Source organism: Lagenorhynchus albirostris, chromosome 11 (genome assembly GCF_949774975.1).
Source record: "Lagenorhynchus albirostris chromosome 11, mLagAlb1.1, whole genome shotgun sequence".
Classification (NCBI taxonomy): Eukaryota; Metazoa; Chordata; class Mammalia; order Artiodactyla; family Delphinidae; genus Lagenorhynchus; species Lagenorhynchus albirostris.
The window spans coordinates 63,415,182-63,439,193 of NC_083105.1; the positions used below are offsets into that span (position 1 = coordinate 63,415,182).

General features: G+C 46.9%; 1 protein-coding gene across 1 annotated transcript in view; it reads left to right on the plus strand.

Annotated features, from left to right (window-relative positions):
- FAM186B (family with sequence similarity 186 member B) overlaps positions 1–21,240 on the plus strand; it is a 22,454-nt gene extending 1,214 nt beyond the window's left edge. Inside the window, 9 exon segments of the mRNA XM_060167050.1 lie at positions 9,343–9,525; positions 11,661–12,699; positions 12,701–13,275; positions 13,278–13,314; positions 13,800–13,992; positions 16,492–16,703; positions 17,363–17,548; positions 19,770–19,798; positions 20,327–21,240. Of these exon segments, the coding sequence (XP_060023033.1) occupies positions 9,343–9,525; positions 11,661–12,699; positions 12,701–13,275; positions 13,278–13,314; positions 13,800–13,992; positions 16,492–16,703; positions 17,363–17,548; positions 19,770–19,798; positions 20,327–20,337 (2,465 nt within the window). The 3' untranslated portion in view covers positions 20,338–21,240.
- Positions 21,241–24,012: the final 2,772 nt, after the last annotated feature.

The following is a 24,012-nucleotide window of genomic DNA, read 5'->3' on the forward strand; positions in this document are numbered from 1 at the left end:
TGTGGGTGTTTTGTTTTTGTTTTTGACAGCGCCCTGTGACGTGGGGGGATCTTAGCTCCCCAACCAGGGATGGAACCCATGCCCCCTGTAGTGGAAGGGTGGAGTCCTAACCGCTGGACCACCAGGGAATTCCAAAACTTCATCTGGTTTTCATTGTAATACCTAGATGGCCTCAAATGAGGGCCTAGTCCTGTTGTTTTCAAACATTATTATTGAGACCTCTAGGCACAGCAGAAGTGGTTCAGAGGTTCCATAAACTTTTATCAGTCACATTTTATTTTTACAGTTTTTTTTAATTAATTAATTTATTTTTATTTTTGGCTGTGTTGGGTCATCGTTGCTGTGCGTGGGCTTTCTCTAGTTGTGGCGAGCGGGGGCTACTCTTCGTTGCAGTGGCTTCTCTTGTTGTGGAGCAAGGGCTCTACCCCCTCTCTGAACCTCTCCTTGTCTCCAGTGTTCTAAAATGGCAGTGATATGTCTTAGAGAAGCTATTTGTAGTGCTGGGCACTCAGTGCCCCTAACTTCTGGGAAATAATCTTGAATCATCCCACTAGTGATTTCTTCACTTCCATTTTCTTTCTTATTTCTTTTTTGGAACTCCTATAATTCAGATGATGGATCTGCTGGACTGGTCCTTCTCATTTCTTGTTTTTCTCTCCTACTTTTCATCTTTTTTACTTTGTCTTTGGGAGATTTCCTCAAATCTTCCTATTCTTCTACTGAGTTTTTCAATATTTTAAAGACTTTTATTACTCTCACTTTATTTTTGTTCTCCAGCTATTCCTTTTTATAGCATATTATTTTGTTTCAATGTTGCAATAGCTTATCTCTGACACTACTAATGATGGTTTAAGTTTTCTTCTCTTGCATAATCACTGTTTTCTCCAAATTTCTTTTTCTGTGGTTTTGATCTCTTTCATGTTAGATTCTTTGCTTGAAGGTCCTATAATCCCTGGTTGTCTGCTCACATTTAAGGATGGGTTACCAAAATCCCAGTGAGAAGCATTTGTGCTCTGTGGGTTGAGGTACATGGGTGGGGCTTGTCTCCAAGAGCTTCACTGCAGGGAACCTCTGATGTCACATCTTTAGGACTTCCTTCTTGGGGTGGTCAGCAATCTGGCACAACTAATTCCATTTGCCATATGGTTGCCCCACTTCTGCCTTAGGATTCATCCTTCTCTAGTCTATCAGCAACCACTCATCCATATGCTTAACAGCTTCCTAAAGTATTTTGCTTGTCTCCTCTCCTGTTTCCCTGTCTTTGTGCACTTATGCCTTAAAAAAATCCCTTTGCTATAGTTTTAGTATATTTTTAGTAGAACAAAATTAGATACGTGTGTTCAATCTACCATTTTTACCCAGAAACTTTAAATATATTTTAAATATTTTTAAAACAGTAGTTTAAAAATATATACACTCAAATGTCCTACGTATAAAATTTTTGGGTTTGTCAGAACAAGCTTGTTGATATCGAATGATTTTATAATACAGAGATATCATGAAGTTGAACTTACAAATGTATTCTAATAAGACATTGCTTTTATCTGTTTTAGATAGTGAGGTTCTACAGAAGGCTTTGCTTGCAAAAGGGGGTTAGCTGCTTTTTTAAAAAAGGTTTAGAAGCATCTCTTCTGGGCTAGTGATCAACTAGTGTGACCCTTGAACTGTGGTGAAGGAGCTGCTACTGGCCTGAACTGCATGGGAGAGGGGCTTGGAGGAGGGAGCATCCCAGCCCCAAGGGTTAAGGGAAGGAAAAAAGAGAAGACTTGCCACCTGAGAAAAAAGAAAGAGTTATTTCCTTATACCCTCCTAACTTCCAGCCCCTTGCACTGTCTGCCCACAATCCCGCCACAGTCTTGGGCATTATAAAACATTGCATTTTTAAAAATCAGCTTTATTGAGGTATAGTTTACACATAATAAAATTCACCAATTTTAAGTGTAGGGTACAGTGAATTTTCACAAATGGTACAGTCATGTAAACACCACCATAATCATGACATAAAACATTTCCTCCCCTCAGAAACGTTCTTTGTTCCCTTTTGCAGTCAGCCGCTTCTCCCTCATCTGGCTCCTGTCACCTACTGATCTGCTTTCTGTCACTATAGTTTTGCATCTCTAGAATTTCATATGAATGGAGTCATACAGTGTGGTAGTTTGTGCCTGCCTTCTTTCACTTGGTATAAAGCTTTTGAGATTATCCATGTTGTTGCATGTATCAGTAGTTCATTCTTTTTTTTTTTTTTTTTTTTGTGGTACGCAGGCCTCTCACTGTTGTGGCCTCTCCCGTTGTGGAGCACAGGCTCCGGACGCGCAGGCTCAGCAGCCGTGGCTCACGGACCTAGCTGCTCCGTGGCATGTGGGATCTTCCTGGACCGGGGCACAGACCCGTGTCCCCTGCATTGGCAGGCAGACTCTCAACCACTGCGCCACCAGGGAAGCCCCCAGTCTACATTTTATGTGTCTTCTCCTTGGTGACTACCCTAATTTAGGCTTGTGGCATCTTAGTTCCCTGCCCAGGGATTGAACCCACATTCCCTGCATTGGAAGGCAGATTTAACCACTGGACCACCAGGGAAGTACCTATTTGTGATCTAATTATCAGTATGATTATATGTAAAAGAAAGAAGAAGTGGGGAGGGAGAGAAAGGTAGAAAAGGGGAAAGGACCTCAGATTGGGAATCAGAAAAGCAGGTTGAAGTCCTGAGTCTGTACTTCCCAGCTCTGTAACTTTAGATAAGTCTCATAACTCTGAGCCTCAGCTGGCTCTACATGTTTGTAAGAATAAATAAGTTATTTGTAACCTACAACATGCTCTGAAATCATAAGGGATTAAAGGACCATCCAGTGCCAGATGTATAGATAGACAGGTATCCATAAACCAGGGTGTGACTGCCTCAAAGACAGAACTAGGTCTCACTGTTTTTTGTATTTCTAGCGTCTAGCCCCATGCCTGGAACATAGAACGTTACCAGTAAGTGTTCATTGAGTAAGTGAGGCAATGAAAGAATTAACTTTGAATAAGTGAATGAATGATAGTATGTAAAAGACAGGTGGGTGTCAGGTGACAAGTTGTTAAGTGGCTATGGCACTGCTAAGAACTGAAGTTACAATGTTTAATTCCTTATCTGTTAAATGTTTCAGTAACATGGAAGAATAATTTGCACATATATGTATTTTTACTTACAGATTCATTAATTCAACAAATGTTTATTAAGTGCCTACTATATACCAGGCAAAGTTCTAGTCCTGGGCATACAGTGATGTCCATTTTAATCATTTGTTTTAGAAAGGCCTCTGGCACTGATGGTTACCTTCAGTGACAGTGTTGGTTAAGCCCTGACCCCTGGTGCAAATTGAAATATATTCCCATTAGTTATTGATTGGCTGTAATTTTTTTTTAATTAAAAGTTCTTTGGGAAAAGAACTTTTTCTAATTGCTGTTTCCTACTTTTAGCTGTTAATATTTAGTTTGGGAGCATAACACTTAATGATTTTTAAAAAGCAACGGGTCAAGTTAATATATATTAGATGATGGATTAAAAAGCTAGATAATCAAGCAGATAGATGACAGGGAGTCATTCTTCCAATCAACCTCATGATGTCACTGGAGAAAAGAAGGTCAGTTGGAACGTGATGTCTGGCAGTTACAGGGAGCTGTGGCTAGGAAGAGGGTACTCAGAAGCTGCCCTGGAGTCCTTAACCCCCAAGCAGCCAACATCGTGTGTCCAGGCCCCTGTACCAGAGACACCGGACATCTTTGTGACTGACAGAGTGATCCCAAATGGAGAAAGACGAGCCCCTACTGTTGGTGACCCCTGTGTCGGTGAAAGCCATCATCTCAAGAATTGAGGCTGCCCAACTAACTCGGGCTCAGGAGGTAACCCCTTGAGATGAGGGTGTCATCCTTCTGTTGGGGTCTGATGTGGAGGCTAGGGACTGAGCCCAGATTTGGGTAAGATTCCAGCTCTGGGCCCTCAGGGGTCCTGGGATCCTCAGCAAGCTGGGTTTGTGGACAGTTCAGTGGAGGGTGAGCTGGAATCAAACTGCCCCCGAGGCAGGGATGGGCACAGGAAGCAGACAGCCCACAGGGAAGCCCTAGGTTGGCCCTGAGACACATCGTGGTGGGTCCTACCAGGGCAGGAGGAAGGGCCCAGAGTTCCTGATTGGGGTCTGTTCTTGGCAACCTGTCAGACTGCCCCAAGCTGAGCCCTAGAAACTCACAGGGAAATGGCCAAAGATTCAAATCACCCTGCACGTGAGCCTCTGGTGCATTTTTTTAACGGGAGCCTCCGATCCTGAGGGTTTCTTGGGGCCTCATTTTTCTAGTTCGTTGCCTCTGGATCCTTGTGAGGAGAGATGTCCAGAAGTCCCCAGCAAATTCTGAAATTCTGAAGAAATGTTTGCTGTGGATTTTTAGTATTCTCTCCCTGAGCTGGTCTTAATAATCAAAATGACAGTAATTAGAGCTAACACTTATTTTATGTGCCAGGCGCTGTCCTAAGTGCTTTACAAATACTGGTTCATTTAATCTTTACAAAAACCCTGTGACACAGGTACTATAATTATCTACACTTTACAAATAAGAAAACTGAGGCCCCAAGAAATTAACTGACTTGTCTAAGATCACACTACTAGGACATGGCATCTGGTACCAGAGTTCACACCCCAAAACACTACAGTCTGCTGCCTCCCATATAGGATATTTCTTCCCAGCTCTCAGACATCTTGGACAATGTCAACTGTGTCATCAGCCGCTTCCAGGAAGAATTAGGATATGATTTCAAAAAAATAGGCAAAATCTCACCAGACAGAGCAAAAGGGCGAGAACAGATTCATCTTGCTGGAGAAAATTACCTCATTCTCCAACGATGCTAAGACTAAAGAGAAGCACTTGTATGAAATTCTCCACTGGCTAGGTGACTGGGGTGAGTTTGCAGGCTGGGTGCAGTCCTGAGGGTGGGTGCCTTCCCCCCCAAGATGCTGGTGCCAGCTCACTCAGCCTCCTCCTTTCCCCTACCCTAGGTCAGCATTTGCTGGGAGGGGAGTGCAGGGTGGTGGGTGCAGAGGGCGCAAAAGACACATCGCAGCGCCTCTCCAGTGAAACGTTGTCCCACTCATGTCGTAGCATATCACCTCTATTCCCTAGAGAGGCAAGCATGTCATTGTCCAAAACATAATAGATTGTGATATTAGGTGCATATGTGATGAAGCCTAAGTCCTGGGTTCATTATTACATCTCATTTTTTAGTAAGATAGAACCTAAGTGCAAACTCACACTAGCTGTTTTATTTTTCCAGCTTTATTGAGATATAACTGACAAACAACATTGTAAATTTAAAGTGTACATGTGATTATTTTATATATAAACATATATATGTATATAATGAAATGATTATCACAATAACATGTCACCTCACATAGTCATCCTTTGTTGTGTGTGTGGTGAGAATATTTAAGATCTACTCTCTTAGCGAATTTCAAATATAGGCATACCTTGGATATTGCAGGTTCAGTTCTAGACCACCACAATAAAGTGGATATCATAATAAAGTGAATCATGTGAATGTTTTGGCTTCCCAGTACCTGTAAAAGTTATGTTTATACTGTAGTCTATTACGTGTGCAATAGCATTATGTCTAAGAAAACAATGAACATTAAATATACTTTATTGCTAAAAAGTGCTAACCATCATCTGACAATGCAGGGTTTGCACAAACTTTCAATTTTTAAAAAATGCAGTATTTGCAAACAACAGTAAAGCAAAGTGCAATAAAATGCGGTATGCCTGTATACAATACAGTATTATTAACTGTAGTCACCATGCTGTACATTAGATATCCAGAACTTATTCATCTTATAATTGAAAGTTTGTACCCTTTGACCAACATCTCCCCATTTCTCTCACCTCCCAGCCTCTGATAACCACCAATTTACTCTCTGTTTCTGTGAGTTCAACTTTTTTTAGATTCCACATATAAGTGAGATCGTACAGTATTTGTCTTTCTTTCTCTGTCTGACTTATTTCACTTAGTGTGATACCCTCAGGGTCCATTCATGTTGTTGCAAATGGCAGGATTTCCTTCTGTTTTATGACTTAATAATATAGATCTTCCTTAGCTTATGATGGGGTTATGTCCCAATAACCCTATCATAAGTTGAAAATACCATAAATTGAAAATGTGTTTAATACACCTAACCTACCAAACATCACAGTTTAGCCTAGCCTACCTTAAATGTGTTCAGAACACTTGCATTAGCCTACAGTTGGGCAAGATCATCTAACACAAAGCCTATTTTATAATAAAGTGTTTAATATCTCATGTAACTTATTGAAGACTATACTGAAAGTGAAAAACAGAATGGCTGTATGCATACAGATGGTTGTAAGTGTATCTGTTGTTTACCCCTGTGATTTTGTGGCCACTTAGAGCTGTAGCTTGCTGTTACAGCCTAGCATCATGAGAGAGTATTGTACCATATTTCACTAGCATGGGAAAAGATCAAAATTCAAAGCATGACTTCTAGTGAATGTGTGTCACTTTCGCCTCATTGTAAAGTCAATAAATCATAAGTTGAACCATCATAAGTGGGGGACTATCTGTATTTCATTATATATACTACATTTTCTCTATCCATTCATCCACTGACTGACACTTAGGTTTTTTCCATGTCTTGGCTGTTGTAAATTATGCTTCAGTGAACATGGGCATGCAGAAATCTCTTGGAGACAGTGATTTTGTTTCCTATGGATATATACCCAGAAGTGGGATTGCTGGACTATATGGTAATTCTATTTTTAATTTTTTTTAGGAACCTCCATACTGGTTTCCAAAATGGTTATACCAATTTACATTCCCACCAACAGTGCACAAGGGTCCCCTTTTCTTCAGGTCCTCACCATTGCTTGTTATCTCGTCTTTTATACATAATAGCCATCCTAACAGGTCTGAGGTACTATCTCGTTGTGGCTTTGATTTGCATTTCCCTGATAATTAGTGATGTTGAACACCTTTTCATATACCTGTTGGCCATTTGTATATCTTCTTTAGAAAAATGTCTATTCATATCCTTTGCCCATCTTTTAATCGGATTATTTGTTTTTTTGCTATTAAGTTGTGTGAGTTCCTTATAGATTTTGGATATTAACTCCTTATTAAATACATGGTTTGCATGTACTTTCTCCCGTTCTGTAGGTTGAGGCTTTTCACTTTGATAATCATTTCTTTTTTTTTTTTTGATAATCATTTCTTTTACTGTGCAGAAACTTTTAAATTTGATGTAGTTCCACTTATTTATTTTTGCTTTTGTTGCCTTTGCTTTTGATGTCATACCCAAAAAAAATCATTGCCAAGACCAATATCAAGAAGCTTTTCCCCTATGTTTTCTTTTAGGAGTTTTATGGTTTCTGGGCTTGTATTTAAGTTTTTAATTAATTTAGAGTTAATTTTTGTGAGTGGTATAAGATAGGAGTCCAATTTTGTGGGGGTTTTTTTGTTTTTTTTTTTGCAGTACGCGGGCCTCTCACTGTCGTGGCCTCTCCCGTTGCGGAGCACAGGCTCAGCGGCCATGGCTCACGGGCCTAGCCACTCTGCGGCATGTGGGATCTTCCTGGACCTGGACCTGGACCGGGGCACGAACCCGTGTCCCCTGCATCGGCAGGCGGACTCTCAACCACTGTGCCACCAGGGAAGCCCCAATTTCATTTTTTTGCATGTAAATGTACACGTTTACCAGCACCACTTATTGAAGAGATTAGCCTTTCCCCATTGAGTGTTCTTGGGTCCCTTGTCAAATATTAGCTGACCGTATATGCATGGGTTTATTTCTGAGCTCTTGATTCTGGCCCATTTATCTATGTGTCTGTTTATATGCCCGTGCCATAGTGTTTTGTTTACTATAGCTTTGTAATATAGCTTAAAATCAGGTAGTGTGATGCCTCCAGCCTTGTTTTTCTTTCTCAAGAATGCTTTGGCTATTTGGGGTCTTTTGTGGTTCCGTATGAATTTCAGGATTGTTCTTCCTAGTTCTGTGGAAAATGCCATTGAGATTTTGATAGGGATTGCACTGAATCTATGGATGACTTTGGGTAGTATAGACATTTTAACAATATTAATTCTTCTGATCCATGAACATGGGTTATCTTTCCATTTACACGTGTCTTCTTTAATTTCTTTCATTCATGTCTTATGGTTTTCACTGTAGAGATCCTTCACCTCCTTTGTTAAATGTATTCCTAAGTATTTTATTGTTTTGATGCTATTGTAAATGGGATTGTTTTCTTTATTTCTTTTTTGGATAGTTAATTGTTAGTGTGTAGAAATGCAACTGACTTTTTTTTGTTTGTTTGTTTGTTTTGTTTTGTTGCGGTACGGTACGCGGGCCTCTCACTGTTGTGGCCTCTCCCGCTGCAGAGCACAGGCTCCGGACGCGCAGGCTCAGCGGCCATGGCTCACGGGCCCAGCCGCTCCGCGGCATGTGGGATCTTCCCGGACCGGGGCACGAACCCGTGTCCCCTGCATCGGCAGGCAGACTCTCAACCACTGCGCCACCAGGGAAGCCCGCAACTGACTTTTATATGTTGATTTTGGATCCTGTAACTTTATTGAATTTGTTTATTAGTTCTAATTGTTTTTTGTGGAGCACACTAGCTATTTTATAGAGGGACTCAAGGGTGATATTCAAAGTACTGAATGGATACTGAGCCAAACAGCACTGGTGCCAGCTGTAAGCAACTGGTATAGCCATTTGGGTGTGGACCAGCTGCATGCAGCCCTGGAGCCAGATGCTACCCCCGTTAAGATCAGAGTTATCCGATCAGGAGACCTCAGTCTGGTGTGAGGTATGGTGGATGCTGCAGTGTTGGAGGAAGATGGTATAGGGATATGCCCTACCCCTACTCACATTGCCCTGCCCCTGAGGAGCTCTCGGTTCAGTGGTCCTTCAGCTGCCCCCAAGAACTAAGCAGGGCTGTTGACTGCAGTTAATTCATTTAATTGTCCAGATATTGGACTAGGCAGTGAGGATAGAGCAATAACAAGATAGGCGCATTGCTGGCTTTGTAGTACAACAGTGCTGTTTTATGTCTATGCATATTTTCTACATGGCAGGTCTCATGTTAATCATTTCACTTGTATTATCTCATTTAATCCATAGCCAACCCTTTTTTGGCAAGGATACTAAGGCTAGGGAAATAAGTGACTTGCTCAACATCATACAGCTAATAAGAGGTTAAACCAATCCAACCTCAAAGCCTGCTGGTGTAACCCCTATCCTATAGGGCTATTTGGGGCTCCCTAGAGGACAGACTATTCTCAGCCTGCATCTCCCACTCTCTCTCCAGGTGACAGTCTGACCTATGAGATCAGGAACAGGAAGAGTGAGGAGGAAGAGGAAGCCCTGGATGAATGGATCGAGGTGATGGAGAAGGGGTTACCTCTCTCCCTCATCGCCACCAAAGGAGGCATCGAGTCTCTCATTTCCCTCTGCTCCACTCTCATTGAAGGACAAAGGAAAGGGGCACAAAGTAGGTTCCAGGAGCACCTGGCAGGGGAGCTGGGTGGGGCAGATGCCATCTCAAGGAAAGAAGTCACACACCAGGGTCTATGGGAGTCTTTCTGATTCTCCTCCATAACAAAAGCTTTAGCTGAGATGGATGGTCAGTGGTAAGAGGTTGGGGTGGTGGACCCAAGCTGAGAAGTGAGCAGTTCTGGGCTGTCCCTCAGGGCTGAAGGAAGGTGTGATGTGGAGACAGGTCCTCGTTGGTGGTCCCTGGAGCTGTGGCCTCGTGCAGGTTCTGGGGAACAAGGCTGGAAGGTCAGAAAGGGTGGAGTTTATAGCTAGAGCTAGAGGAACATCCTTTCCTTAAACCAAACCCAGATGCAGAGCCAAGCAGTCTGGTGAGACTCAGCTGGAGGCCCTTCTAGAACCTTCTCGATTGTGGCTACTCCAGAAGTAGCCAGTCAGCAACATGGCTCAACCTTGAAATGTCACTTCTCTCAGCACTAGAATGGGCCCGGATTATCTAACTGCCACATTTTGTAGATGAGAACATTGAAGCTCAGAGGAGAGAAGGATCCACAAGGAAAGCCTGTGGCAAAACTAGGCCCCACGCATAGGTTTTCTGGCTTCTTAATCTTACTCGAGAGCATGGGCTTCGGAGTCAGACAAACCTGAGTTTGAATCCCAATTTCTAGCTGTGTGACTTTGGGCAAGTTACTTCCTCTCTCTGAACCTCACTTTCCTCATATGCAAAGTGAGGAGAGCATTGTCTTCCTTACAGGGTTGCACGTGGTGTGAGGCATCTGGCACTGTGCTCAGAACACACACTCAGGGCTTAATAAACAAGAGCTGACATTATCATTTTACCATTGATTTTCATGGCCAGGTTCCTTACCAGTTAAGCAAGGTCGATAGCTGGGGGAGGGAGGAAGCAAGGAAAGGTGGAGGAGAAGGAGACAATGTCTCCTACTATCCTTGTCATATTATGTCTTGAAATATAGTTATTTGTTTACTTGATTTATTTCCTTGCTAGGTTATACATTTCTGGAGGGCAAAGGCTGTGTCTTATTCATTTTTTTAGGGATTAGGTATTGAGCACTTTCTAGGTACCTGGTACAGTGCTTGGTACGAAACATGCATAATCTACTTACGTCCCATGAAGTAAATGCTATGATTATCCCCATTTTTCAGAAATAGAGGTGCTGAGAAGTTAGGAAACTTGCCTGAGGCAAGTGGTAGGGATGGGATTCAAGCCCGAGTTATCTGACTCTAGAATCCATGCTCTGAACCATTAGAGCATATGGCCTCTCTGACAGTATTAGCTAAATGCTGGCTTGATTTCAGTGTCATTTAATTTCCATATTGCCTTTAGCCCCTCATCCAAAGTTAGCCAGTGTTTTGTCTGCCAGTGATGTTCACTGAATGAGAAATGAATGGATGCTCCAAGATAATCCCTCCAGCAGCTCTACACCTAGTAGATCCAAGGGGATACAGCTATGACCATGGACCATCCCTGAGGAGCTGAAGTCTGCATATGAATGGGTTTGAACACAAAATGCACAATCGGTGTTTATGTACATTTTCCTGCTTTCATCAAAGTATCATAGGAGTTCATGACCCCCAAAATGGAAAAAGACATTAGTCATTATAAAAGAATATAAACCACTGCAGGACCACGTGATAAATTCTCTACAAACACAGTCCAGTGGTAACAGGAAAGGGAAATACAACTTCCCAGGTGATCTAGAGTCTAAGTGCCAGGTGGGCTTCCAGAATTTAGATAGTTGGCAATAGGTAGCCAAACAGAGATATTGAGACTGGGAAGTAGTGTGATTAGAAAAATCACTCTACTCCAGGGAAATATGGAGGATCAGCAGTGTGTTGAATTGGGTTGAACTGGATCGAATTGGTCCAGACCCCTCTGGGTCCTGCAGGTGCTGTGGAGCTGACAGACCCTGACAGGTAAGCTCTGAGCAAGCTCTGAGCCCAGCAGAGATCTCTCCTGACAATATCTCCCCTGGCCTCATATAATGCCCCAGCTCCTTATTGCCAAAGCCCTAAGAAGGTTGGATGGGAATTTGGCCAAGCAGGGTGTGGAAAATCAGTATAATCCATGGATCCATGGGAGTTTATTGCCTTTGTTCTCTCCACCTCTCCTAGTGTCCAAACACACCTTCTGGCAGGGCTGGCGGGAACAAAGCCCACAAAAAGTGACATCCTGCCCTCAGCCACTGAGCCCAGAGCAGATGCTCCAGGACAAGCACACTACCTGCATAAGGGTCTCCGAGGTGAAGTCCATGCTGCAGGAACTCCTGGACTCCACGATGTTCAACCAGGGGGAGGTTCGGGCCATCAGGTACATGTCTGCTGTGGTCGAGAACCTCAACAAGGCCTTGATGCTCCAGCACAAGGAGAACAGAAGCCTGGAGGCCAAATACAGGCACCTGAAAATAGAGATGACCAAAGAACTCAGCAGCCAGAGGCTATATTTCCAGAAGTCCCTCCAAGTCCTCAAGAGTAAGAGAGATGCCCTACTAAAGCAGGTAGAAATTCTAGGGGGAAAGTACCATGACCTTCTCCTGAGAAAGCGTGCCTTAGAGTTCCAGCTGAACAAGGCTTAGTCTGCTAGAGGTCAAGCAGAATACTCAGTCAAGATCTTGGTTGACTCGCCAGCGCCTGCCAAGAAAGAGGCCCTCCGAAAGAAAGAAACAGTCATAGAGGAAACCCAACAGGAGCCCAAGAAGGAGGAGCAGTTTTCACCACTCTCCCCAAGTCGCCTGGCCATGACCTGGGAGAGTAGCGCTAGGCCTTCCACATGTCAACCACTTTCCACCATGACTGTGCATTCAAGGACTGCAGATGTGTACAGCAGCAAGGACACTGAAAATCTTCAGCCTGTGTTGCCATCCTCCGTGGATCACAAGTTTCCTAAGAAATGGGAAAGACCGTCAGCAGAAAGCCCAGGCCACAAAGTCAAAGACCAGAAGGACTTCTTCCAGGAAGTGACCCAGGAGAAGGAAGGACTCCAGATGAAGTCCCATTTTCAGAAGCAGCTGTCCCCAGAGAGCTCTAGGAAGGTGGCCTTGGAGAGCAAGGCAGAGCACTGGGAAGAGGAACTCAGCTGGGAGAGGCGAAGGCAGCAGTGGCTGGAGGAGATGTGGCTGCAGTGGCAAGAGAAGTGGGCCCTGCTGGAGCGGGACACCGGAGAAGCAGCGGCAGTGGGAGCAGGGGGAAGCAGCAAGGGGGTGGCAGCGGAGATTGGCCCAGGAGCAAGGGAGCCCATGGAGGGGGCCGGAGCGGACAGGAGAGGACGTGGAGAGAATGGGCTTCATGCCCACCAGCCGATGGAGGGACTTGGAGGAGGCATCACTGGCACCTCCCTCAAGCCAGGCCCAATCTGCTCACCAAGGCAGGAGGCCACACTTGCCCAGGTCCCCTAAGACCCAGCAGCCTGCCCCCGGAAACCAGAGGACCATGAGTTCAGCCGAGTTTACTCAGAAACCACGGGCCCGCTGTGTTCCCACGAAGCCCAAGAAGACGGCCTCCCTTCCTGTCACGGGGACATCCCTCCGAGAAGTGGCCCAGCCCCCTTTGCATACATCCCCAGTAACTCTGAAGGGGAAGGTATACCACGTGGACGTGGAGGCCCAGAGGAAGAACCTGCAGCTCCTGACTGAGGAGGATCAGCTGGGGCTGCCCCACTACCTGCGCAACAAGGTGCGGGAGCTCACCACCACCGCCGTGGAGCTGAACGCGCTCAAGCTGTGGTGCCTGTGCCTAAGTACATCCTCTACAGACATTTCCAGAGCCTCCGGTAGGTCCTCCCTGGCACCCACCGGCACCCACCCACACCGCTGCAATATATGGGCAGAGCCAGAACCCAGTGAGAAAGGAGGAGCATGGGGCAAGTGGGATGGGGAGAATCACCCCAGGCCTGGACAAGGTCCCCCCGAGGGAGGGTACCTGCGAAGGACACCTGACCTCGGAGCCTTGGGCAGCCCTGAAGGTGTGGGAGGTCAAACACTTACACACTGCTCTCCCTCTAGTGAGCTTTCCTGCAAGCCTTTCTTCCTGTCTTCCTACTGCCCTGTCTGTAACCCGCCTAACACGCTCCCCCATTTGCCTTACTTTTATTCCTGTTTCCAGCCCAGCCCGAGCCTCCTCACCTGACACCACCTCCTGCTTCTCTGCTCCCTGTTTTCCCCAGCTCTCACAGACACAGAGTCATCTCTGGTTAACAGAGAGTTGGGGGCAGGAGGAGTCTCCTTCACCCACTAAATCACTTCCCTCTCTTCCCAGACAAGAAGTGCTCAACCACGTACAAGTTGTGCGAGAAGCTGGAGCTGCCTACAAGGCCCAGAACCTCTACCTCTTCCTGGAAAACGTCGACCGCCTGCAGAACCTCCAGCTGCAGGCCTGGACAGACAAGCAGAGGGACCTGGAGGAGAAGCGCCGAGAGTGCCTGAGCAGCATGGTGACCATGTTCCCCAAGGTGGGCCTCCCACCCGGCGACCTTCTCAGGGGTCAGCACAGCCGGCAGAGATGGGGCCAGGGTGGAGCCATGGGGCTGTGGGGTGTACCTGGGCGCGGGAGAGCAGTTGGGAAGTAAGAGAGCAGATTAAAGCCTCTGAACCAGGAAGAGGGGAAGGCAGGAGACAGCCTGAGCGTAAGGAAGGCCAGTTTTCCAATCTCCATATATGGGGAGAGCAAGAGAGGGAGGAACCCTCCAAAGGAGCTGGACAAGAAAGCTTCTTCTGGAGGGGAGGTAGTTGGAGCCTGCAGTCCCGACTCTGTGCTCAGATTCTCCCTCCCCTGTGGGTCTCCCTGTCCTGCTCTTGTCTGATCTGCTTGCTCTCCAGGCTTGGTCACAGCTGTCTTCTTCACTCTCGTGCTGGCGACTCCCTTTGCTTCTCTCTGGGGACAGCTCCTCTGCTTTCTCTCTTTTTTTTTTTTTTTTTTTTTTGCGGTACGCGGGCCTCTCACTGTTGTGGCCTCTCCCACTGCGGAGCACAGGCTCCGGATGCACAGGCTCAGCGGCCATGGCTCACGGGCCCAGCCGCTCTGCGGCATGTGGGATCTTCCCGGACCAGGGCACGAACCTGTGTCCCCTGCACTGGCAGGCAGACTCTCAACCACTGCGCCACCAGGGAAGCCCTTTTTTTTTTTAAGGTGCTTTGTTTTTGTTGTTACGAGGTAGAACTTTTTTTTTTTTTTTTTGGCTGCATTGGGTCTTCGTTACTGTGCACTCAGGCTTTCTCTAGTTGCAGCGAGCGGCGGCTGCTCTTCGTTGCAGTGCATGGGCTTCTCATTGTGGTGGCTTCTCTTGTTGTGGAGCATGGGCTCTAGGTGCGTGGGCTTCAGTAGTTGTAGCTCGTGGGCTCTAGAGCACAGGCTCAGGAGTTGTGCACGGGCTTAGCTGCTCTGCGGCATGTGGGATCTTCTGGGACCAGGGCTCAAACCTGTGTCCCCTGCATTGGCAGGCAGATTCTTTGATGTGGACCATTTTTAAAGTCTTTATTAAATTTGTTAAAATATTGCTTCTGTTCTGTGTTTTGGTTTTTTTGGCTGCAAGGCATGTGGGATCTTAGCTCCCTGACCAGGGATCGAACCTACATCCCCTGCATTGGAAGGTGAAGTCTTAACCACTGGATCACCAGGGAAGTCCCCAGCAGCCAGATTCTTAACCATTGCACCACGAGGGAAGTCCCTACCCTTAACTTTTAAAAAAAAATTTTATTTTATTTTTTTATTTTTGGCTGCATTGGGTCTTCGTTGCTGCGTGCGGGCTTTCTCTAGTTGTGGCGAGCGGGGTCTACTCTTCATTGCAGTGCGCGGGCTTCTTATTGCAGTGGCTTCTCTTGTTATGGAGCATGGGCTCTAGGCACGTGGACTTGAGTAGTTGTGGTGCATTGGCTTAGTTGCTCTGCGGCATGTGGGATCTTCCCAGACCAGGGCTTGAACCTGTGTCTCCTGCATTGGCAGGCGGATTCTTAACCACTGCACCACCAGGGAAGCCCCCCTACCCTTGACTCTTAATTGACAGTTTGCCTGGATACAGAAGTCTAGGTTAGAATTCATTTTCCCTCACAATTTTGAAGGCACTGCTCATTCATTGCCTTCTAGGTTTTGGTGTTGCTGTTGAGAGTCCAAAGTCATTCGGAGTCTTAATCCATTGGGTTTGACCTATTTTTATTCTCTAAGGTCTGCCTTCAGTTTCCTCCACTCTTTCCCCTGCTACCAGGGTCAGAAAAGCAGCGAGTGCTGACATGGTCCACAGGAGGCTAGCTGATGGCTTGGAGGGATTGCAGAATCCCGCAGCAGTGACTCAGAATCTGCTGAGATCTCCTCTAGGGCTGGGCCAGGAGGTTACCCCACTGAGTCCTGAGCAGCCACGGCCAGAGTCTGGGGGAAGGAGTGTCCTGAGGGATTCAGTGTAAGTGCCGGCATAAGGCAGTTGGAAGAGCCTTGGCCATGGGGATGTCTCCCAATTCAGTTTCCTGTCACCTTATATTAGTCCTGATCACCTGCTGTAGGTGTCTTGACTTGCTAAATTGGTTTTGAGGTTGAGAAGGAAAGGGACCATATATATAATAATTCTTTAGATGGCTGTGAGGGTTCCTCCAGCTCCTTCCCCAGGGCCAGGGCAGAGGCTGAATGACAAGACACGGAGAGCATTCCTGACACAACCTGGCCCGGTAACACGAGTCTCTCACAGTTCCAGCTGCTCTGGCTTCCTTTAGTTTTTTCCTTGCTGTTTTGCCCATTGTCCAGATTCTCCACAGCAAAGGAGAAAACAGGAACTAAACCAGCAAAGAACAATTCAAGGAATTTCTGGGAAATGCAATACCCTGAGGTCCCAGGCATACCTAATTGGAGGCATTCCCTGGGCCTCACCCTTTCTGCTCTGCCCCAAGTCAGGCAATGCCTCCTCTGGCACTAGAGAGAGGATGAATTCCTTTCTCTCTGATGCCTCTCTGCTGGTTCCTCTTAGCTCCAGCAGGAGTGGAACATTAACCTGAACACCCCTGTGGTCACCACCCCAAAGTCAAGGAAAAGCAAGCCTCCTCCATCCTTACTGCGGAACATCCATTCCAGCAGCCCCTCCTGCAAGCGACATCTGGAGCTCTTTATGACCAAGCACCAGCAATGTGTGCCCCTGCGGATGGCCCAGCAGGTGCATGGAAGCCAGGGGCAGCTGGCTAGGTGGGTGAGGGAGGCAGGGAGCAGGGGTGACCAGACTTGCGGGGTGCGGGGGCGGGGTGGCTGGCAGCTCAGTGAAGGCACAGACAGGCAAAGCTCACCCCATGAGTTGCAAGGAACCTAGCTTCTCAGAGGCCTGCCCAGCTCTGGCCATTGGCCCAGATGGGGGTATGTGTGTATGTGGTGTGTGGGCTTCATGGCACAGCCTGACCAAGTATGTTTCAAACTATGCAACTGAAAGACTCCTGGGACCCACAGCCGAGAACTTACAACCATTTCCACCCTGAGCATTGGTCTGGCACCTGCCACTGGTCCATCCATGTAAATCAACCTGATCCTTCCCACCACGTGACCCCTGGGCTCAAAGAGACACCACGAGTCTCTGGGCAGCCAAGAAGAGACACATCCACACCCCCCTGGTGTGGCCAGTTCAGGGCTTCAGGCCCAGGGCATGTGCCTGGAGGAACAGGGGCTGTCTCGGCAGCCTCTTCCAGTAGCTCCTCAGCTAGAGGAGACCCAAGGAGGTGAGATTTAGAGTTGGGAAGGCAGTGACAACTATTTGAGAAGGGAAGAAAACCCTGCAGAGCTTGTTGCTTCCCAGTCCCTCCCTTTCTGTAAAGACCTCCTCATCTCTTCTTACACTATCAACCTTCACACCCCAGCCAACAGGGGAACCAGCTGGAGGCCATCTGGAAGACTGATGTGGCCTCCTCCAGTCACCCAGTAGAAAAGAAGACCCCCACCAGCCTGTCCTGGGACCAGCTGGGGGGGTACCCAGATATTCCCCGGCTGTTGGCATTGGATGTGCATTCCTCCTACCACAAAAGCTTGATGTCCCTCATGGCCCGGTAAGATGCAAGGCTGGACGGTTAATCTGGATTCAGGGAGATCTGCCCACCAAGGGTACACACTTCTGTGTCCAACAGCTATCTTTCCAAACATTAATAACGACCTCATTTACTGTACCACATCAGACAGAGAGATGCTTACCTGCCTCATTGGCCATGAGCTTGGGTCCCCACGCCAGCACCATTCTAGTTCTCTCAAAGGACTCCACACGGCGTCTCAGAAGATCACGACAGAAGTCATTCCTTCCCACTTGCTTCCTGGGCTGCACGTGAATTGCTCAAGAGGTGTTTCTTGCCCTAGGCCTGGGGGTTATTCTCAAGGAGAGCCAGGTGCAGGTATGGAGAGATGAGAGAGACCAAAAATCTCAGGATAAACTGGGCCCGTCTTTGGCATTGTCATTTCCTTATTGCCTTCAAGAACTGCCCCTGGGAAGAGCAGCTGAGGGGAGGCGGGCAGGACTCAGTGGGCCAACAAGGGACTTTTCTGGTTAGGAAGGTTCAACTCTGCCTCTCTTGGCTTGAAGATGTCAATATTGAAGACTCAAGGCTGTTTCAAGGAGCCTTTCTAGATTACTAACCCCAGCTGCCTCCTGTGGCCCTGCCCCTGCCCCAGTTAAAGATCTTTGACAGGGATGGGAATTTCCTGGCAGTCTAGTGGTTAGGACTCGGTGCTTTCACTGCCAGGGCCCAGGTTGGATCCCTGGTTGGGGAACAATCAATAATATCTTTGACAGGGAGAGGGCACTGATGCCTGCCAGTGTAGACCTAACCAGAACCAAGGCTGCAAGATGCTGCTGCCGCCCTCATCCTCTCGACAGGAACTTAGGGAAGACGGGGTGGCACGGCAACATCAAAGGAGGCTGGTCCTTGGCTGTGATTCCGCTCTGAAGTGGGCCTGAGAGTCCCAGCTGGACATCAACATTATAGCCCACCTAGTACATAGATACCTGGTTTTCAGTTCCTGAAGAGTTTCCAAGTGTGTGTGTGTGTGTTGTTGTTGTTGTTGTTAGTTGATTTGGATACAGCAAACAGAACTGAGAATAACCAAAAACAACACTGGCAGAATTTAGTAACCCAGAAATCAACTGGGGCCGCACCTGCTGAGATTTGGCTAAACTTGCCCCTGACTCTAGCACCCCCATAGTGGTATCTCTCCTCTCTGAGCGCCTTCTCTCCCTCTGCATCCCTGCCAGTGCCTGGGCTCTGCTCGTCATCTGTTTCAACCTGAGGCACCAACCCCGCACACGTGAATATGTGCACATAAGTATCAAGTATACACGCTCCACTTGACCCCAAGCATTTCACGATCTTCATAACTTTCCGAAAATTTAGCGGGGTGATAGGGAAAGGGACTCACAGTGAACACTACCGAAGAGCAGCCTCCTTTCTTCCCCTCTCTCTTTGGTTTAACATGCAAAATTCAAAAACTCTTTCCCGTCTCTCATGCAGAGCTGTCCCACCTACACCCATGCCGCCACTGGGATCTCAGCTTCAGACTTAAGCACTAATCAAAATATTGTTCCCAGCAAAGACAGTTTCTCCTTTCCAGGGGAATTTAAGTGAATACAATTTTCTTCCCCTTTTTCAAACTCTACAGCAGTTTTTTCAGTTTATCACACTACCAGGTGTAGAGACCAAGCCCTGCTGCTTCTGTCTTCTTTATCCACATGCCAGGTTGGTACCACCTACCTGCGTGTCAAGCTGGTCCTCGAGATTTTAGTGTGGGTGCTGCCTCCATCGTCTTGGGATCTTGCTGCTGTGGCATGAGAATCTGCCGCTGCCCAGGCTACTGCTGCCCTAGGGTGGTGGTCGTGCTGCTTTCTTTGTGCATTCTCCGTGCGTGTGCACCTCTGGAGACATACTGCTTCCACTCCCAAAAGTGCACCCTCTCTTTGGCCGCCTGCCCCTGGCCCACCTCAAATCTGCAGGCCCACCTGTTGTGTGGGTCCAGGTCACTCACCTCTTCACGATCCTGCTGACCTGACCAGCTCCCCTGGCCAAGTTGTCCAGTTCACAGCACCAGCTAGGGCCAGCCTCGCACCGACTGTCCCATTCTCCTGGTCTGCCTGGCGTTGGCAACCTGTCTCATCAAACGCCCGCCGGGGTGTCCTCTCAGCATGTGGGGAAGGGCTATTAATCTTCCCTCTGTGATTTGGGACCGTGTCCTTCAAAAACCAGCAGACGCCCTTCTCCAAGATCTTTTTTCTGCTTTGTCTTACAGGTGTCTCCCCTGGGCTGTCTGTCTGACAGGTAAGATAGCTATGTGCCTGTACACACCGAGCACTGTCTGCAGTTGGAGAAGTGTCTTACCTCGACTCTAACTGCCCTGCCCTCCCTTGCTCAGAGCCGATTTCTGCACAAAGTACACGATGGTTCACACGTGTGTGCTAAGATGCAGTGATTATGGATTCACAGACTTCCAACGTGGTGCCGACAGAAGAGAGAGCTTATAACTTGGTTTCTGGGAAGGAACCAAGATGGGGGTGGAGAGGAAGAAACGTGGATGGGTAGGAAGGAGCAGGAAAGAGTGAGGGGAGGGAAGAGGGAGTATTCTGTAACGTGAAACGGGAGGAAGAGTCACAAGAAAAGAAGCAGAGCCCCTGGGATGTGGCAGAAATGTTGTGTTAAGCAGTTCCACATCTGGGTCAGTCTGGGCCCAGCCCTGGACTGGTCTCCCAGAGACGACCAGGGAAGCTCTCGGGTAGGCTGGGTGGGTACTCACATCTCAGGGCCTTGTTTCATCTGTTTCCCAACCAGTAACTGTACTAACTGTTTCAGTGCCTCAGTGACCCAAAGAAAGGAAGGCCAGGAACACCCAGAGGAGCCAGCTGAGCTTGTTTGTAAAAAGTCAAACGAGTCCTTCCCCGGAACCCTAAAAAGCCAGAAGGATCGAGACAATTGCGGTCCTTGCTCCATGCCTTAGCCAGTGATTCTCAAAGTTGTTCCAAATGCAGATTCCCAGCTGGTGTTTTTAAACAAACACTCTGGGTACTGCTAAGTAATCCTAGAACTTTGAGAAACACTACTTTTCTCCTTCAGTCCCCAAACTGTACATTTTTAATAAAATAGAGATGTGTTTATTTTTAAAATTTTCTGCCTCATTGCTAAAACCCACACCTCCTCAACTCACTCATTTTTGAAACCAGATGCATGACCACCTGGCCACTGACTTAGACACCAGTCACAGGGATCCCCCCAGTGTTGTGTCTGCCCTCTGGGAGCCGACCAGCCAAGACGGCCATAATTAGTGCCTTGCACACAGCAGGGCTCAGTAACTCTAAAATCAATCAGAGACAGACAAATACGTAACAGATATACTGATGATGAGCGTGAAACTCAGAAGGTAAGAACAGAAGAAGGTACTGAGTACAAGTCAGAGCCAGGTGTGACTGGGTGTGGGAGCAAAGGTGAGTGCATCTCTAAGAAGTGAGGACAAAGATGGAAGAAATAGAGACACGGAGGTTCCAAATCTAGATGGTGTGGGCTTAGGAGGCCATCCCTGTCCGCTAATTAATTGTCTTAATTCAGGGAAGACACTACTTTGGTTGGTTCATACAGCTTACGAGCACCGCCCCATCCTCACTCTCCCTTGCACTCCCCTCCCCCTCCTCCCGCCTAGCCAGACCAGACCTAGGGACCAGGCATGACAAAACGTTAGCTAGGAAATTACCCTGTTCTCAGAGGCCCCACAATCCAGTGATTCTGTTTCTTAGGAATGGAACACCCATCCTTGCTTAAGGTTGAAATTCTGGAAGGAAGAGGAGGATGTTGGATGCAAACTGATGGCCCTTGGATGATGCCAGAGTAGGATTTAATTTCTGAGCCACAGCTCAACGTATCACAAGGAAGCCTGGCGGAGGGAGGAAGGTGAGAGGCGTTTCTGATGCAGGTCACACACATGGGACAGCTGTGGCAGGGAAGGGCCATGTCTAGCCGTTCAGGCTTATTTTCTGGAGGCCTCACCCCACTGTAGCCAACATATTAAAATGCCCTCATACTAAATGTATTGCTTTATAAATAATTTGAAGGGAATTTTATAACTTTGCTTTGGAAATTAAACGACTATGAGTAAGTTTTTTTAATGTATAGTTGGCTGTGACTTCTCAGCAATCATCATGCATAGAGATGAAATCTAACAAGTTTTGTAAATAAGATGAGAATATTCTGAATATTAAATTTGACAGAATAATGAAACTGACAGTATTGTGTTTTATAAACATTTAATTACATATATTTTTGTATTTTGGTGCCAATGACATTATTTATTTATTTATTTTTACTATCTATTCTTTAAGCCTCGGCATGTGGGATCTTAGTTCCTTGACCAGGGATCAAACCCGGGCCCCCCATAGTGGAAGCGTGCAGTCCTAACCACTGGACCGCCAGGGAAGTCTCACCAATGACATTTTTAAAGGTTTCAGATGTTTCCGTACGCTTTCGCCACTGTGCTTAAATTAAGGTGCCCAGCAGCTAAACCTGCCCCGGTGATGGAGGACTTTGACTTTTTGGTTGTCCTCTAGCAAGCTCTCTGGCAAACAAGCAGAGTGTCTGATAGATGGCCAAGCTGGGTTGAAACCCAAGGAGATATATAGATATAGTATATGGTGTTTTTCTGGTAATGAGGTTATTTAATACTATCCAAGAACCTCATTTTTTTTTTTCAGAGCAAAGTTGATGTATTTGGTCAAACAAGATATTGCCTCAAAAAAACTTGGGGAAGCCAGGGCATGAGAAGGAGTACTTCTTGGCATATTTCTTCAAGCCAGATTTGGGAGTTGGCCATATCTCTGCTTACATGGCTCATGGCCTCAGGGTTCTCCAAGATGAGGAATCAACACTGATGTGAAAGGGGGCATGAGAGAAGGGTCTACTTTAGCGCTGACTGTGACCTTCAAGGAGACATCGGTGAAGTGGAAGGGATAAAAACCTTTTGTAAACAACCCAACCAAAGAGCCAGGGAGGTGAAAGCCATGCAGGGTCTGGTGTGTTCCATGTGCTGGGGAGGCCAACTTAGAAAAAGTCAGAAAAAGAATGAGCATGACTATGATTGGAGGAGTCATCTTCTTGAAAAAAAAAAAAAAAGAGGGCTTCCCTGGTGGCGCAGTGGTTGAGAGTCCGCCTGCCGATGCAGAGGACATGGGTTCATGCCCCGGTCCGGGAAGATCCCACATGCCGCAGAGCGGCTGGGCCCGTGAGCCATGGCCGCTGAGCCTGCGTGTCCGGAGCCTGTGCTCCGCAGTGGGAGAGACCACAACAGTGAGAGGCCCGCGTACCGCAAAAAAAAAAGAATATGAGCATGGCTAAGATGAAACTATCAATTGGGGACTTTGAGATAGCTATATTTACCATGTTAAAGGATCTAGTCTAGTGGAAAAGGTGAACAACATGCATGAACAGATGGGGAATTTGAGAAGAGAATAGGAAACTGTAAAAAAGAAATGGAAAACCGGAAATGCTAGAAGTGAAAACCTTAATATCAGAGATGAACAATTCCCTCAACAGTTAATCAACAAACTGGACAAAAGCAGAGGAAAAAAATCTGTGAGCTTGAAGCTAAGTCAGAAGAAATGTAAACAAACTGTAACATAAAGAGTAAACAAAGGAATAATTGAGCAAACCCAAAACTAAGCACCGACTTGAGTGGGACAATGACAAATGGTCTAACACACATAATTGAAGTCCTAGAAGAAGGGAGACAGAATGGGGCAGAAGAAATATATGAAGAGATAATCACCAAGAATTTCCCAAATTAATGAAAGAGAACAAACCACAGATCCAAGAATGTCAGAGAACCCCAAACAGGATAAACACAAAACACACCTAAGCATAGCATAGTCTTAACTGCTGAAACCAAAGATAAGAGAACATCTTGAAAGCTTCCAGAAAGAAAACCAAATTACATAGGAAAGTAAGAAGTCGTCTCATCAGAAACTTTGCCAGCCAGATGGTTACTGAGGCCTGGCTGTATCCCTGCCTTGTAGGTCTACAAGATAACCCAGTGGTATTCCAGGACATTCCCCTGTTTATGGGCTGATATTAGCTTAGGTGGGTTTCAGTTACCTACAGAAACAGTAACGGGCTGGAACTGAGCAGTGGCTCAGCTAAGCAGTGTCCTCCAGGGCATGGGCTCCAGTTCTCCACAGTGCCCAGCCTTCCTACTCGTGTCACACCCAGCCCCCTCCTCTCTTTACACACACCCGGCCCTGAGCTGGCTGGTGGCTGCATCACCCCTTAAAAACTATTGGCTGTGAGCTGGGAGGAGGCCGAGTAGGTAGAGGCTAGATATACTAGTTGACTGGCCTGAATGCCCCTCAAGGTAGGCCCTGGGATCTGACTGTTGCCTCAGATTCTTTCCCCAGGGGACTTCCCTGGTGGTCCAGTGGTTAAGAATCTGCCTTCCAATGCAGGGGACACAGGTTCTATCCCTGATCGGGGAACTAGGATCCCACATGCCACAGGGCAAC